At 43.8% G+C, this 16,626-nt stretch overlaps 1 protein-coding gene across 4 annotated transcripts in view; it reads right to left on the reverse strand.

Moving 5' to 3' along the window:
• Positions 1-16,626, reverse strand: part of Sulf1 (sulfatase 1) — a 158,225-nt gene that overhangs the window by 37,811 nt on the left and 103,788 nt on the right. For 3 of the 4 annotated variants that reach the window (XM_040741433.1, XM_040741434.1, XM_040741436.1), the window contains exons 6-9: positions 15,169-15,320; positions 12,487-12,656; positions 2,259-2,409; positions 1,163-1,338 (exon numbers count right to left, since the gene is read on the reverse strand). In XM_040741433.1, the coding sequence (XP_040597367.1) occupies positions 1,163-1,338; positions 2,259-2,409; positions 12,487-12,656; positions 15,169-15,320 (649 nt within the window). Of the gene's footprint in view, positions 1-1,162; positions 1,339-2,258; positions 2,410-12,486; positions 12,657-15,168; positions 15,321-16,626 lie in introns of those variants that run through there. The other variant, XM_040741435.1, reaches the window with a different exon arrangement.

The following is a 16,626-nucleotide window of genomic DNA, read 5'->3' on the forward strand; positions in this document are numbered from 1 at the left end:
AGAATTCTCAGAGACCCACAGCCAAACACTAAGCAGAGCCGGTGGAACAATGCAGAAGAGGGAGGAGGCAGGAGGCAGGATTGTAGGAGGCAAAGGGGTCAGGACACCCTGAAGTGACAAACGTGGAGCCTGTATGGGTCTGAGCTTGGTCCTCTGCACACACATTGTGGTTGTGCAGCTGAGGGTTCTTGTGGGACTCCCCATGGTGGGAGTGTGTGTGTGTGGGCGTTGTCTCTGATTTTCTTTTTGCCTGCTCTTGGGACCCTTTTTTTCCTCCTGCTGGGTTGCCTCATGCAACCTTGATATAAGGGCTTGTATCTAATCTTGTTGCATCTTGTTATGCCATGTTTGGTTAATATCCCCTGGGGTCTGCTCTTTTCTGAAGGGTGATGGAGAAGCAGTGGCTCTGGGGGGTGAGAGGAAGAGGGATGCTGGGAGGAACAGAGGGAGGGGAACTGTGGTCGGGATGCATTGTTTTAGAAAAGAATAAATAAATAGAAAAAAAGATGGGTGGGGGAATTCTTAGGGAGGTTCTCATTCTGCCTATCTGTTTTTTTTTTGTTTTGTTTTGTTTTTTGTTTTTGTTTTTGCTTGAGTCCATGGAATTACACTCCCAAATTTTGTCTTTTATCATTTCCATAATTCTCTATACACATGACCTCGGTTTACTACAAAGCAAGTCAAAGTGGTGGGCAAAGGGCATGGACACCTGTGTCTGTGATGAGGATATCAGTGGAGAAAGGGATACAGGGCTAGTCTAAGTGACAGAAACAACTCATTTAAGTCTCTTTGCTCTTAAAGGAAAACCGGGCATTTTAGCTCTTAGTTAAAAGCTAAGAAGATAACATTGGGCTTTATAAAAAGTGACACTGGACTTCTGATTCAGAGAGGGGTGGTGTTCTCTAAGAGCACATTCTGGCCATGTACACAAGGCAAAAACAAACAAAACAAACAAAACATGGCCTCTTCTCAGTTTGAGAGAACCAGTCACTGATACTTTAAACAAATAGCTGAGTTATTAGGTGGCAGGGAAGGTAAATTACCAACCCAAATGTCTTCCTTTTTAGTTTTGGATAGAAAGAAACCAGACACAGAGATTAGGATCTTAATTATCTTAGGTGTAAGGATCTGTGACAGCACCACGATGCAGAGAAATACGTACATCGACCCAGGTTCTATGCTTGGACCACGAATAAAGAAAGGCACACGGATGTCAAAGTCATATGGCATGGATTTCCCCTTGACCAGTCCGAACTGTCCAATGTGGTACCCATGGTCAGCAGTGTAAATGATGTAAGTGTTGTCCAGTTCGCCTGTCTCCACAAGCATGTTGTACAGCTGCAATAGAGCATAGGACAAGTCAGAGCCAAGTGTGACATGGGAGCTGACATGCCAGAGCCTTGCTACAACTTCCCTGGAAGTACTGACCGGCCTAGAACTCGCCACCATGCTCCATCTGCCTACGCCTCCCAGGTGCTGAAATTAAAGATGTGCACCACCATGCCCGACTCTCATCATTTTTCAAAAGTCAAGAGTTGCTTTAGTAAGGTTGGCAAACAGGGACATCATTCACATCGGGGAAATATCCCATACTACAGTCAAAATGTAACTTTATTTTTTAAATCTAGCACATTCTGCTTACAGAATTTGTTTCCTGTTTGCTAAACAAGCAAACAACAAAAACAAGTCATGAAACCGCCTCTCGCAACAAACTCTCTAGATTTCACTTTGAAAAATCTATGATTAAAGCAAATTTTAACTTCATCACTCCTTTATTTAATTATAAGGGTAAAGAAGACCCTATCTGGGCAGATCTGGTCTTTAGAAAGCCAGAAAAAATGATCATACTTGTATAAAATTCCCATTTTTATACAGCAAAGATTAACTGAATTGGTTTGTTACTGTTTGCATTAGATAGGGCCCTTAATTTTACTTTCACCACAATTGTCACCAGTCCCTATTGCATTATATTAAACATTATAGTACATCTGCTTTAGTCACTGACACAATTTGTTTAATTTCTGAAAGCATTGAAGAGTATGGACACTGATTTGTGCTATTCTGATTTTTTTCTGTCCTTTGTCACTGGCTCCTTAAGAATCAAACTGGAAGAAATAGGATAAGGGGACAGGGATGAAGATGTCACTAAACACACTTGTTTCTCTTAACACAATATTAGGAAACAAAAACTGGATGGACTAGAATGGCTGGGGGGGGGTCAGATGAAAACATGTCACCAAGGGGGTTGGTGGCCTTACCCTCTCTACAGAGTCATCAACTGACATCAGTGTCTGGAGTCGCTTGCGCTGCAGGACATTGGTGAACTCCATGTGTATGGGCAGCATGGGACCCGTGTACTGCATGATCCAGTGTTTGTCCATGTTTGGTGCATAATTATAGCTTGGAGTTCTGAAAACATGCAGAAATCAATATTATCATATATACATTTTTTGCAAAAACTTACTCACTTTGGGAAACATTTCAAGTTAAAGGTTGTGAAGTAGTAACTTCTGAAAGATGATGTGATCACTGCTAAAGTGTTTTTCTCTCAAGCATTGTGAGATCCCTTGGTGTTTGGAGGCTGTCTGCTGTCTTCACCATCCCAAACAATATACATACTCTGTAGGTATGTAAATTCACACCAATAATACTGGCACTGAACATGCAATTAATTCAGGTTCATCCAGGTTCCATGAATAAAATCTGTAAGCAGCATATGACGATGAGGGTGGTTGTTTCAGATTTACAGGTAAAATGGAAATGCAGAAAGGAATGATCTCTGGATGATGTTATCTCAAGAAATGTTTGTTGCTAATGAGCATAAAATAAAGTCACCATATGCTACATGGGTTGATGATGCCTCACAGTCTCAACACATTAATCTCTTAAAATATTCTTATCGATCATTCATGTGTCTTCAAGAGATTAACTCGTGCTTCATGTTGTATATTAAAACCCTTAATTTTAGCCGGGCGTTGGTGACGCACACCTTTAATCCCAGCACTCAGGAGGCAGAGACAGGTGGATCTCTGTGAGTTCGAGGCCAGGCTGGACCGACAGCCTCCAAAACAATACAGAGAAATCCTGTCTCGTAAAACCAAAAAAAAAAAAAAAACCCTTAATTTGTCAGGTCTTGGTGGCACACACTTTAAATCCCAGCATTTGGGAGGCAGAGGCAGGCCAATCTCTGTGAGTTCAAGGCCAGCCTAGTCTACAGAGTAAGTTCCAGAACAGGCTCCAAAACAATAAGAGAAACCCTGTCTCCAGAAAAAAATAAGATACTGTAATTCAATTATATTTGCTGGAACTATAACCAAGAAAATACTTGCTTCATAGAGGAACCAACAGGGGTAGAGGACAAAAGTTTCGTTAGCTATAGAGAAATGGGCCCTTTCGCTGTATGCAGAATACTTTTGCTCATGCCTACATTAAATGGGTTGCAGAGATTAGTGGCATCAGCTACATAGCCCTGGGGACTCAAATGGCTGCTCAAAAAAGTCTTCTCTGATTTCTATAGATGCTCCTTAAGCACACACCTATGTTAGTAAGATTCTTTTTTGTTTGTCTGTTTTGCTCTGTATATCCCTGGGTGTCCTGGTACCCACTTTGTAAATCAGGCTGGCCTTGAACTCAGAGATTGGCCTGTTCTGCCTTCTGAGTGCTGGAATTAAAGTCTTGTGCCACCACTGCCGAGCATTAGCAAGATTCCTATACCAAGACACTATTACTCATTCATTCAAGCCTTCTCTTCACATGCTATTAAAAGCTCACTGGAGTGTTTAATGCAAAGTATTACACAGCTTATTATACCTTTTAACTAGTTTGGTTGTCTCAGCTCTTTTGGTTAACATACTTATTATCCCTAATAACCTACTATTATTTTTTAGAAGAGGAAACCAAGGCAGGTAAATAACTTGCATAGTTTAGCAAAGATGGTGGAATCATGTCTAGATATTCACAGTTCACATACTTAAACAACACGAGCAAAGGATGCTCCCTCTGTCGGAGAGTGCTTTTAATATAAACCTCAGGTTTACAAACTGCCAGTCTCACAGAGAAAGCCACCAGCTGCATTGATCGGAGCATTGGTTTAGCTGTCTCTGTTTTGGGGGTAGAAGACAAGGAAGTCTTGAGGGGAGTCTGGAAACAGTGCCTGGTAATTTCAGGAGACCTCGGCGAGTACCATATTGATTCTGTAGTGCTGTGCACTTCCCAGATGGCGCTTGCGTGGTTGTACTTGGGGATGCTCTTGTGTACCCTGAGCAACAAAAACAGCACCCGTTTTTTCACCTTTTCTTCTTGCCAGCAGGATTGCAGACACCACTCACATTGTAGAAAGTCCTACATGGCAGGCAGCAAGCATCATCTTGTTACCTGGTAACCCTCATGGTCGCTACTTAAGCTCTGAAGATGCCATCCCCAAAAGCACAAGTGGTGCTTGGTAGAGGACAGGAGCTCCCACTGAAGGGACGACCTGAGGAGGGAGCACTCAATCTGCACATGTGTGAATGCGTGCAGGGCACTGCTCTAAGAATTGCTAGAGCAGCGGTTTACGGAGTTTTCCTCCACGAGCCAGTAGGCAAATTCTTTTCATGGAAATATCTAGGTTGCAACAATGCCATAATATTAAACTGCAGATTCTTTGCATACCATCTGCTATTCTTTTCAAGGGAACTTCCCTTCTCTCCTTTCCCTTTTTGAGACTATGTCAAAAAGAAGCGTCCAACATCAGTGCTGCCTACCAGATACATGATTCTGGAGCCAACTGCTCCAGATTTTTTTACTTGGAAGGATTCCTCCTTTCTAGAAAGGGACCACAGTGGGAAGGCGGCACTGGCAAGGACTGAAGACTGCTTTCCTCATTGTCTATGCAGCACGTTGCGTTACAAACAGGATTAGATTTAGAAGCTGAGAAGGGCAGAGGGGCTTAAAAATCCTCATGCAAGGGTTTTGCATCCAGGGGGGTGGGGGTATGAGGTCAGAGAAAAACAGCACATTGGCCATGAAAGGTCTCCTAGCCACTTACCAATTGTAGTCCGAAAGGGGTACAGCTGTAAGAGATTACACAGGGGTTCTGTATAATACGCATCCTCCCCGCACTGCCTTTGAAGTTAGGTCGGCTTAATTTAAAAATAAATCTAGTTGACTTTTTTAAAACCACAAAACCTCAACGCAAATAAAAATTACAATAGGGAACCGACATGCAGGCTCACAGTGGGCAAATTACATCTTCCCCCAGCTACCTTGATGTGCGCGGTGCAGCCCCACCTCACTTTGAGGAGCCGGGTAGCTTGCAGCAAATTACAAGCCTCAAATTGGACTCCTGGATTTACCGAATGACATATGTTAAAGCTGGCTTGTATTAAAAGGGAGAGTTCAGGGCCTGTTGTCAAAGCTGTCCACCCCTCCCCCTGTAGTTTTCTGACTTTCTCAATATGGGAGATGACCTCTAGGTTGGAGGATGACATTCCAGGTGGGATCCCAGCGGGTAGCAGGGATCTGGGGCATACATTTGCTTTTTAAAGGAAGGCAGACTGCCACTGCTTCCCCCACCCCCAGGAACAACAGCTGTTCAGGGACCTGCAGGTGGAGGGTCCAGGGTTGCTGGAATTGACAACATTGTTGAAAAGTGATCATTTGCCAAAGCCTGTGGTTGCCTCCTGCTGAGGTCTGCCAAATTCCTTGAAGATGCAGCCTTCTGGCCCCCAGTGATAATTAAGGCTTGCTTGCCTTCGGACTGACTTCAACTTACTCAAAGAGGGCCTGGAGCTGTCACAGGGACAGCTTTACTGAGAGAAGTGGAGAACTTCTTAGAAAACTGGAAAAGTGTGTCTTTAGTTGTTTGCAATGCTTGGGAGATAGATCCAATTCTTTGTCCCAGTTTTGTGATTCTGGACAGTTCTTTTTGCGCGGCAGGGGCTGGGGGGGTGTTGATGCCTCGTTTCTTAGTCTATACAATGGGAATAATTAATGACTGTGCAGAACTTCTTGTGCAGAGGGTTGAGAGATTTTTGTGACTCTTGAACACAGCTTCTGGGGTCCCATTCTACTCCTGCTTGCAGGTAGCCAGGCTGGCTCACCAGGGTGTACCAGGCTAGCTCATTAGGGCATCCCACTCCCCTTGGGCAAAGGAGAAAGTAAAATGCCCAGAATGGTAGCTCTAGGCCACTGCTCCATCTGCGATGTCACACTGACCCAAGTTCCCAAGAGCAGAGGTCCCTAAACTCCAGCTGATGGGCTGATGGGCTGGAGAGATGGCTCAGAGGTTGAGAGCACTGGCTACTCTTCCAGAGGTCCTGAGTTCAATCCCCAGCAACCACATGGTGGCTCACAACCATCGGTGCCCTCTTCTAGCATGTAGGCAGAACACTGTATACATAATAAAAAAAAGAGATTCGCTGGCAAAGATTTTCCTATGAAAGGGAATCGTTTGGTCTTTAGCTGTTTACCCTAGTTCAAGTGTTCTTCTTTCTGCTCAGGAGCCTCCCACCCATTGCCGGATATCAACTTAAGCTGGCCCTAGGAAGCCCATTGGATACATCACAGAAGAGTGCAGAACCCTAACCCTAAAATCGAGATGATGAAGGATCAGATCACCATTTTTGAGTTTCTATTCCTTCAGAACAAGACAAAAAACAAGCCCCACATCTATTTCAGAGGTGTCACTGTCTCAGATGGCCAGGCAGGTAAAATTTCTGCCCTTGAAATGAACGGTTTAAGCAGATCTGTAGATCTCAGAAACACATCTGCAGCTCTTCGCAACTATTCCTGGGCTGTATTTGCCTGAGGAGGCTTCCCAGTATGCTGTCTCCCCCCAATCCTGCTTTTTTGGGTTCATGGTGGCACAGAAGTTCCATCTTTACAGTATGCCAGTTTTCTTTGGGGTTTGAGTCACTTTCCAGTGTTACTTGTTGACAAAAGAAGGCAAAGCATCCTGAAAAATCAACAATGCCACCTTTCTCTTTGATGGGTAGGTATTTAAAAAAGAGTGATTCTTAGGAGCCAAGAAATAGCTTCAAGAAATGCATGTGTTGTATATTAAATCCATATTGGGGAATTGTGAACTTCATGGTTCCTTTTGAATATTGATGGCTTTTGCTGTCATTCTAGTGCAAATATATTCCTTTTGTTGATGTGTTGAACATCTGTTTTCTTTATTTGTGTTTTAGTCACAAGCACCAGCAAAAAAAAAAAAAAAAAAAAAAAAAAGATAGCATCACACAGTGAGTGGTAAGGCAGGTCTTAGAGCTCAGCACGGCCACTCTACAGTCCTAGGACACACTGGCAAAGCATCACATTGGAAACTCTACATTCACTCTCGAAAGCCACCCCATCTTCAATTTCATTCAAATTGAATTCACTAAATTGACTTTCTGGAGATATGCCCCACCTGACTTCAAAAATGTTTAGGCAGATAACATTTGAACACATGCAGAGTAAGACCAAATGATCTTGATTATAGGCATAGAATACAAATAGAGAATTGTTTAATGATGCTGGAAGTGCCAATGGGAAGTATGCAAATATGTAAGAACCACTCCGATAGTCACTGTAGCTGTGATGTGAACTGAGACATGGCCTGGTAGAGTGGGAAGAGCAACTGGGACAAGGAAATTGTCACCTGATTCCAACTTTGTTCTCAACTACTTGTGTGTCCTGAACAAAGCCATTTAGGCGTTCATCAAAGCGAACAAACGGGGCTTCGTTTTTTTTTTATTTAAAAAATTATGGAACCAACAGAATTTCTAATTGCTCCTTGAACTCTTAAAATGTATTCTTGAAGAATCCCAGTGCTATCTTTAAAAAATATTTTACTGTCAGCTAGTGAAGCCAACATGATTCATTTGGTAAACAGAATTTAATTTTACAACTAAATGAGGATGCAGGCTCCTCATCTTAGGCGCTAAAGAGAGGTGCTTTGTCTCAGCTTTGGGGCAAAGCCTCAAGGACAGGGTTCATAGAGTGTCCCCTGTGGTTGTGCCCCTCTGGAGACCAGAAGCTAAGTTCAGGAACTTGGATACACAGGGCTTCATCATAAAGTGGGAAGAATAGAGTAGCTATATAGAAAAGAACAATTCTTTTCTATAGAATTGTATATGAAGTCTTTAAAATTTTCATCTTCAGAAGTAACTATATGTGTGTGGAAGGGATAAAAATACAAATTCTTGTTAAGGCAAGACACCTTATTAAAAATTATTGTATTTTTAAATTATGTGTACAAGTGTGGGTGTGTATGTGTGTGTGTGGGGTCGTGTATGTGCACGTGAGTACAGGTTCCTTCAGAGGCCAAGAGGGAAATTAAGTGGAGTTACAGGCAGTTACAAGCTGCTTGATATGGGTGCTGGGTCCCCTGGGAGAAGCTATTGCCATTTAGCTGCTGAGTTTTCTCAAGCTCCAATCAGCAGCTCAACCCCACACTCAGGCCCTTCTCTCTGTCTCTCTGTCTCTCTGTCTCTCTGTCTCTCTGTCTCTCTGCTCTCTCTCTCTCTCTCTCTCTCTCTCTCTCTCTCTCTCTCTCTGTGTGTGTACTGCTGAAACAAAACCAATCAAAACACAATCTTCAGATTTGATGGGGTACAGTGGGTGGCAGGGGTGCATTATAACATGGGGTGGAGAGTAAAAGGCAGGATATATTTCCTGAAAAGCTTAGTAGGGGCACCCCCACAGTGAAGAGCTCCATGATAAAGAGTTTTATGTGGATTTCCTTGTTGGAGCTTCTCTTGAATTTCTTGAAGGTCAAGACAGGCCGAGCTACTGTCTGATTAAACAGGACCCCCATGCGAACAAGGGAGCCATAATCCGCTCCTATTCGTAGTTGGGAGGCATAACCTCTCCCCTCAGTTTGTAAAGCCAGTATGTGGATTTTGAATGGGCCTCTCTCTTTGTCAGAGAAGCAAACACCATGGAAACTTGATCCACTCTCCCCATAGTAAGAGGGTCAGATAGTCACAGCCCAGGACTGGATGAAAGGGAGCGGGTGATGTTTGGCCACCTAGGAAGACCTGAAGCAAAACGTCCACAGGACTAGCTTCCCGCACCCTAGATGAGCCTATAACTCCATGCTGTTTCCACGGGGCCTGCCAAATATTTCTGCAGAGCACTTCACAGCTAACATCCCGTTGCCTGACTGCACCGCTAATGTTTTCACTAAGGAAGCCAGCCATTGAGTAGCTCCATGCATCACACGCCGCAGCTTGTCTACAATTAGTTTCGCTCCTTTTGTTGAAGGACTGAACTCTGAACCTGGGCACTCATTCTCTCCCTTCCTCTATCAGCAGCCAGGGAGACCTTTGCAAGAAGGCAGCCAGGAACTCAAGGCTTCCCTGGTCGGTTGGAGACATGTGAATCTATATCTACACGCTGACTGCCCACCACCCCCAAGATTAGCCCCAAGTAAGTCGAATCCCTCACTGACTGCATGGTCATTTCCCATGGCTAGGAATGTTCTCCCACCTGGCATTTGCCCAGAGCAAAACTGTACATCTAGAAAAGATGACAGCCCAGACCTGTTCTTCAAATGGCCAGGTGTGAGAGGTCCATTGCAGTGAAATCTTAGCTTGTCAAGGGATTTACCCTGTCACCAGGGGCAAGTGTGGACTTATTTCTCTGTCGGCTCTCTTTAAACCTTGAGTTACACAGCATGAAATTATACTATTTGTGGGTCAACCATATTGAGATTTGTATATGGCTGATCTTAACACAGAGGATCAATGAGAATGAACTCCAGCAGAGTGGCTTCTGTGTGTCTACGTGGGAACGTTACCTCTGCCACTTCCCTAAGGCTCGTTGACGACATCACATCAAAGTGACTCATTCATTTCCACTTACAGATAGATGAGTTCATGGAGGCTCTGAGGCTAAAGAAACTGCCTTTGGCCTTAAGGGACAGGTGAGACAGGCCTGAACACTTTCACTCTGCCAGGTTTTGCTTCGTTGGACCAATGCTAAGGGGACAGCTGGCTTGTCAGAAGTAGAAAGGAATAGCCCAACCCTTTCCATGTGGAAGTGGTCAAATCCACTCATGTTTTTTTATTACCCTGCTTATGTACAAACTCACTGAGGTTCCCAATATTTTGCAACCATTTTCCTTTTAAGCTTTATTTCATATTGTTTTATTTGTGCCCCATCCTTCAGCTCCTAGGTCATGTATTAGATCAGTGGTTCTCAACCTTTCTAATGCTGAGACTCTTTAATACAGCTCCTCATGCTGTGGTGACCTCCAGACATAAAATTATTTTCATTGCTACTTCATAACTGTAATTTTGCTACTGTTATGAACTGTAATTCAAATTTTATTCATTTATTTATTTGTTTATTTGGAGATAGAGGTTTACCCAGGGGGTTGGAAACCACAGGTTGAGAGCCACTGTCTTAGATTACCTCATGTGTGTAGTGAGCCTTGTCTGTGCTGACCCTCAAGAGTCTCCTGCAAACATTTTCCCCATCCTTCTAGGTCCACTCTGAATGCCTGTCAGTCCATTCCCCCAGTGCTCTTTGATGCTGTGACTGCTGTTCCGCATCTGACGCTTCCGACCCTCTAGTGCTATGACTACCTGGACACTTACCCATCATCCCTGTGAAACTTGGATCTGGGCAAATTTACTATAAATCTTTTAAGTTTTATAGACCACATCACAGCTCCACTTGGCTGGTGAATCTCAAATATACACAATGAATGAGCGTGGTTGTGTTTCAATACCTTATGAATATAAGCTGGATTTGGGACACCCCCTCACCCTAATTTATTTGTGCTTAAGGGGTACCTATTGGGCCTTCCTTAACTTCCTTAACTAAGATTCCTTAATCTGTGCTGTATGATAACCTTACTATGCATAGTTTCTAGTGTTAGAGTCAAAGGTGCACTCTTTGGAGCTACCTCCCCCACAACCCTACCCTGATTCCTCTCCACGTGCAGTTACTGCTGCACATGCAACCTACCACCTGTGGAGATTCTTGACGGGCTGGTTTTCATATAAGCTTAGGACCTAGCCTTGAAGCTGACCTCTAAAGAAGCACGAAATGCCACATTTTATCAACCCCTTCTCTGCAAACACTGAGGGATGCCCTTAAGGTATATGGCTATAGAAAGTCATCTTCAGTTAGGACGCTGCTAACGCAACAAAGGGGGCTATACAACGTGACCTCTGATTGAAAGATAGGGAAAAGGTGAGCTCAAGGTATTTTTGAAGAAGCTGGAAAGGCGTTTTTTCCTCCCACTGCACCTGTTGCTTACTGAATTTGTAACTGAGCTACAACAGGGAGCCACCTGCTTAGAGGCTCCATTCACAAATCCATCTGCAGAGCCAGTAACAAAGAAGGGATTCTGGCCATGTTCAAAACAGTGGCTCATCAAGACCAGACTCCCCGGTTGCTGGAGCAACTGTCTCCTGCAATAAATATTTGCATCCTCGTGGCACAGTATGTGACCACTTTGCTTCTTATTTATTGTTAGTCTCTGTTCTAAGTGAGCTCTGACTGCTTTCCCCGTTGGTCTTGGTCATGTGACTGAGGAAGGCTAGTGACAGAAAGATACTAAGGATAGAAAGAAACCTTCCTCCCAGGAACCCAGTGCCTGGCAATTCCATCAATAGTTACTTCTCCATCAATAGTTACTTCTCCATCCCTAAGGTTTTTTCCTGTCTGGGATCTTGTTTAGAAGAGCCAGGCAGGGGCAGTATTTAAGCACAAAGAGCTTAGGAACCAATTTCCGAGGTGTGTGATAAAGGTGCCTTCCTTCTGAATGACCCTGGTCCCAGCTGCTCTGTGTGGAAGGCTGCTTATTGGGCGTAAAGGTTGGGAGAAACCCTGTTGAGAGTCAACAACAAAATCAAGTTCTTTGCTGACAAGGCACCTAGACTTTTCCAGCCTTGGCCAGTGAGGATTATAGCACACTGCACTCTTTTCTCCCTCGGCTCCTCTCAACCACCGAGGCCTCCCCTGAGCCTCCTCACCCCCTCCTCTCAAGATGAAACATTAGGTTATTTTAAAGCCGTGACCTGAGAGGGCCTTCCAGGCAAGCTACTCCAGTTGCCTTCTACACAGGCCTAATTGCACATCTGCAGCCAAGCAGCTCCCGTGTTCCCCAAGAAAGAAAACAAAGCTACAGCAGAGAGGGCCGCACCGCCGCTATGAAAAGCCAAGCGTTCCCACCCATTAGTCCTATTAGGTCACACTGGAGAATATCGTTTACAACACGGAAAGGAACTCTAGGTGAAAACTGCCCTGGTTTCCCTGACGCGAGCCTCTTCATTTAGCTACTGGCGGATACTGGAAGTGTGATTACCAATCAGAACCCCCAGCATTCTCTGCGGCAAGCCTATCTCCTGTGCTATATACCTCAGTTTTCATGTCATCACACCACAGGGGCTGGCATCTCTGCCTCGGGCTACGCAGAACGGGAGAAAACAGGGTGAAGAGGCGGATAAGTTGGGGAGCACAGACAAGGACCATGTTTGGCAAGGATGCATTGTTGATTTTGTTACTCACATGTGTTGGGAGGCATTGGGGTACAGTTTTGAAAACTGTGGGGCGGAGTCTTCTGGGCCGTGGGGTGCTGCGTGGCTGATCACCATCATAACGGGCCTATGGGGATACATTCTCTTAGACATTTTGAAGTAATTAATGCTCTCGTTAGTGATTAAGTCTGTGAAGTAGTCCTGAAACATACATTTGACACAAAACAAAAATTACAAAAGGTGACATTCACATTTGAACACCGTTTTCCTCAGAATCTAGACACTAAGTATAGAGGCAAGGTCTAACCTTGAGAAGGAAGAGAGCCTCCCAAGGAACCAACCACCTTCAAGAACACAGAAATATCCATGGCTGTTTGCTTTTGGGGTAGTTGGCTTAGCAACAAGGGGGAGGGGAGATGCACAATGTAAAGATTAGGGAAGAAAAGAGGCAAGTTGTGTCTGCCTAAGATAATGATTAAAATTGGCTATATATGTTCAAGAACCTACGAGAAACCAGATATTTATCTCATTCTCAGGCTTCATTGATATAATTTGTTGGGGAAATATTTAATTACTCCAAAGGCAGGAAACACCCACACCTACTTCACACTCACAGCTTCAGAACACACATGCAAACACAGAGGGAGACACACATACAAATGTGCAAACCTAGGAAATCCGTTAGTTAGTTAATCTACCTGTGAGAATAACACCATTTGAAGGCATTGTCTAAAATCACAGGTACAGGGACAAATTGTAACATCTGAAGTCATTCACTTGGAAGACTTGAATGTGGGAGCAATTGATTCCCTGTAGCTTATACTGTGTGGATTGTAGGAAGACAGTACCACAGCTGCTGGGATCTGCATTAGACCTGCTAATAAAATGACTTAACACCCCGTGTGGGGTGGGGCCTGATGCAAGTTTGGAAGTGGGCAGGGAGGAAGCGGAATGAAGAGGAAAGAGAAGATGAGGACTTGAATTAAGCCACCCGCTTCCTCTGTGCATGTCTCAGGCCAGAAGCTCTAGCGTTAACTTTTGTCAGAAACTCCTAGGCAATGGTCACAATGTCAGAGACTTCCAGCTGATCACATGTTGTGGTTTAAGGGCAGTGTTGGGGGAAGAAATCTGTGTCACCACGTCCTTGTTAGGACAAATCCAAAGGCTGTTCCCTCTTTCCACATGGGGGTCCTTTAAATTTCTTTACAAACACACACACTTTTCCAACACAGTAGTCTTTGCCACCTAATCAGCCGTGAGAATGAGCAGGTTTCGCTGATTTAATATTTGGAGAGAATCATGATTACTTTGTTCTTCTTAGGACAACAGGGAATAAAAGGTTAATAGCTTGAACAAGGAGCATGAAAAGCATCCCCGCAGATCGAAAAAGTGATAGCAATGTCAATTAGTGTTCATGGCACACATCATTTGCCTGCAAAGATTTTGTCCCCAGCCAGGGAAATGACCCAGGATACATGAGTGGTTGAACCGTTCCAAGCTGAGTTTTCTTGTCTTTCACAATGAGGACATGGCTTAAATTTGCCTTCAAGGTCCCTGTTGACTTGACTCCCAACTTTGATGTTGAAGCCTGTCAGCAGTGTTAGTGAGTTCATTTGTGTTCACTATTTTCAGGATGGTAGGAAGACCCAGCCTTACTTTAAGTCTCTCTGAGTCCATTGTGCTCTCATCAGGTCAGGCACAAAGACAACAGCATGCTCCAAATGAAACCTAGTTCCTGTTCTCTCTCTGCCATATGTCTGAACCTGTTGAAACAGGTTGCTAGATCCAGCTGAATTTTTGGTATTTCTAGGAAAAGGATACGTCCAGAAGGAAAGGGAATATTTTAGAAAAATTACCAAGCGGAAATAAAAGATAATCTTCCCTCCACTTTTATGATCTCAATTTCTTATTAATTTAAGTTAGTAACCATAAGATTTTTGTGGTTTTTATTGTTTTGTGTCTTAGATGAGATTTCACCAAGTACTCCTGGTTGGCTTCCACTCACTATGTTGCCCAAACTGGTTCAAACTCTCCATCCATCTGCTCCAGCCTCTCAAGAGCTGGGATCACAGACCACACCACTGTGTCTGGCTTACTTTTATAAACTTTAAAATCTAGAATCTGCTTGCTTGGGAACTATGGGTTGTTTCTATAGATGGATTTAGACATCCACTGACAGCAGCAGACCACTGTGAACTCTCACTGCCATGCATGGGGCAGATAGATGTCCTGGTCACAAATACTGCTTGGTAGAATGGAAGTAAAAGCAAGTGACAAAGTGTCCCCGAGTTCCGGGTTGCACCAGTCTGTTCTTATTTTCATGTGGAAGGCTGAAACCACCCAGAAAATACACTTTCAGCTGAACAGCAAACAGTACAAGACGCGCATCTGATTATTCGGACTAGCTCCTGATAGAGGGGAAAACAAAACTTAGCACAAGGATGAGAAGAGGGGTATGATTTTCTGGATGGCACTTTCATCAAAGGCTGATTGCCTTTCATCCTAACGAGGGAGAAGGAAAAAAGGCTCGCCAGACAAAAGCACTGAGCCTTAGAGTCTTTCTTGTCTGGAGTTGGAAATTGCCTTACAATTTCTCATTCGAACACTGTGAGAACACAGAAAGCCCATCTTGCGGATAGTTTAAGTCCCTGGAAATGCCGTCCCTCCCATTATGTGCAAAAGCAGATTGATGCAGTTTTACACTGGAAATTACCTTTGCATAATCAAATCCATGCTTTTCTTTGATGCCGTTGCGACAAACAGTGTAATTATAGAAACGAGAATTCTTGATTAATCCAAGCCATTCTCGCCACCCAGGAGGGATGTAGCTGCCATTATATTCATTGAGGTATTTTCCAAAAAAGGCTGTAATGGGAAACGAAAGATTATTTTTCTCATGTGAGATGATTAATCACAAACAAGTACAGAGATATGAAATTAGGGTTTGAAAAGTGACGGTGAAGTGAAAATTCATCAGGAGAGCACTGTCAAAGTACTCCTCTGCACATTCTTCAGGCCGTGTCAGAGCAGCAGTCACTCACTTTGTTTTTAAATAAATGTAAATAGAACTGAACTACATGGGTTATAATGACCATAACACTTTTGGGGATCTGCTTCTCAGGGCCAGCCTGGAACATGCAGAATACGTTCTTTTGTTCAACTGACTGAATGAGCCAGGAAACAGGTAGTGGGAAATCGGTTGTGTGATTGCTCTGTGGGCACTGACACACCGCTAGTCCTCGTGACAAAATTAAGTTTTCTTGGTTTTTGAGTGATGAATCAGGAAAACTTCCCTGAAAAGTTCATCTTGCTTTTCGCATGGCCACACAACAAAACTTTCCCTAGTCTTTCAAGCCCCTCTTCAGGGAGTGTGGGCACCTCAGCTGGCTCTGTGGTGTCCACCACTCTTCCATGGCCACATCTGGTCTTGAATCAAGGCCAGAGAGCCCCTGTTTCACTCAAACAGTAGTCTAGAGCCCACAGTTCCAAACCCCATAGTTCTAATACCCCTTCCTTCCTTCTAGTGACAGGCAGGTCCTTGAGGAAGTTTTGTCCCTTTTGATGGAAACTTTCTACTTTTTGAGGGTGTTTTTTTTTGTCTTGTTGTTGTTTTATTATTATTTACTTATTCATGTATGTATGTATGTATTTTTGGAGGCAGGGTCTGGCTATGTGGCCCAGGCTTGCCTTGAACTGTCAGTGTTCCTGCTTTTGTTTCTTTGTCTACCTCCCAAGTGCTAAGATTATAAGATTATAGCCATGAATCTCCGCACCCTCATTTGCCCCACATTGCGGCCTGCCCAACATCCCCGTACAGTACAGGGCTTCACCAATATTTCTTACACTGAGCCTCATGAACCTAGTATAGTCCAGAGATTTTACAAGTTCTGAAAAATTTTTTAAAAATGTGTTTTCACTTTCATTACAAATTTTAAAAGTTGATTTGTTTTTCTAACATGTTTCTATAGAATATAGTTTTTAAGGTGTTTTAAATTGTTTTCTCTGAAAACAATCTTGGACTTGAGTCCCAGAAACACAGCACTCTGGGGCTAGAGAGATGGCTAAGTGGTTAGGAGTGCTGGTTGCTCTTCCAGAGTTCTGAATTCTCAGGTCAGATAGGGACTGCTCTGGGAGCCTGTGCCTAATAAACGTGTGCCCTACTCTCTCTGAC

This window comes from Mesocricetus auratus, unplaced genomic scaffold (assembly GCF_017639785.1).
Source record: "Mesocricetus auratus isolate SY011 unplaced genomic scaffold, BCM_Maur_2.0 Super-Scaffold_6730, whole genome shotgun sequence".
NCBI lineage: Eukaryota > Metazoa > Chordata > Mammalia > Rodentia > Cricetidae > Mesocricetus > Mesocricetus auratus.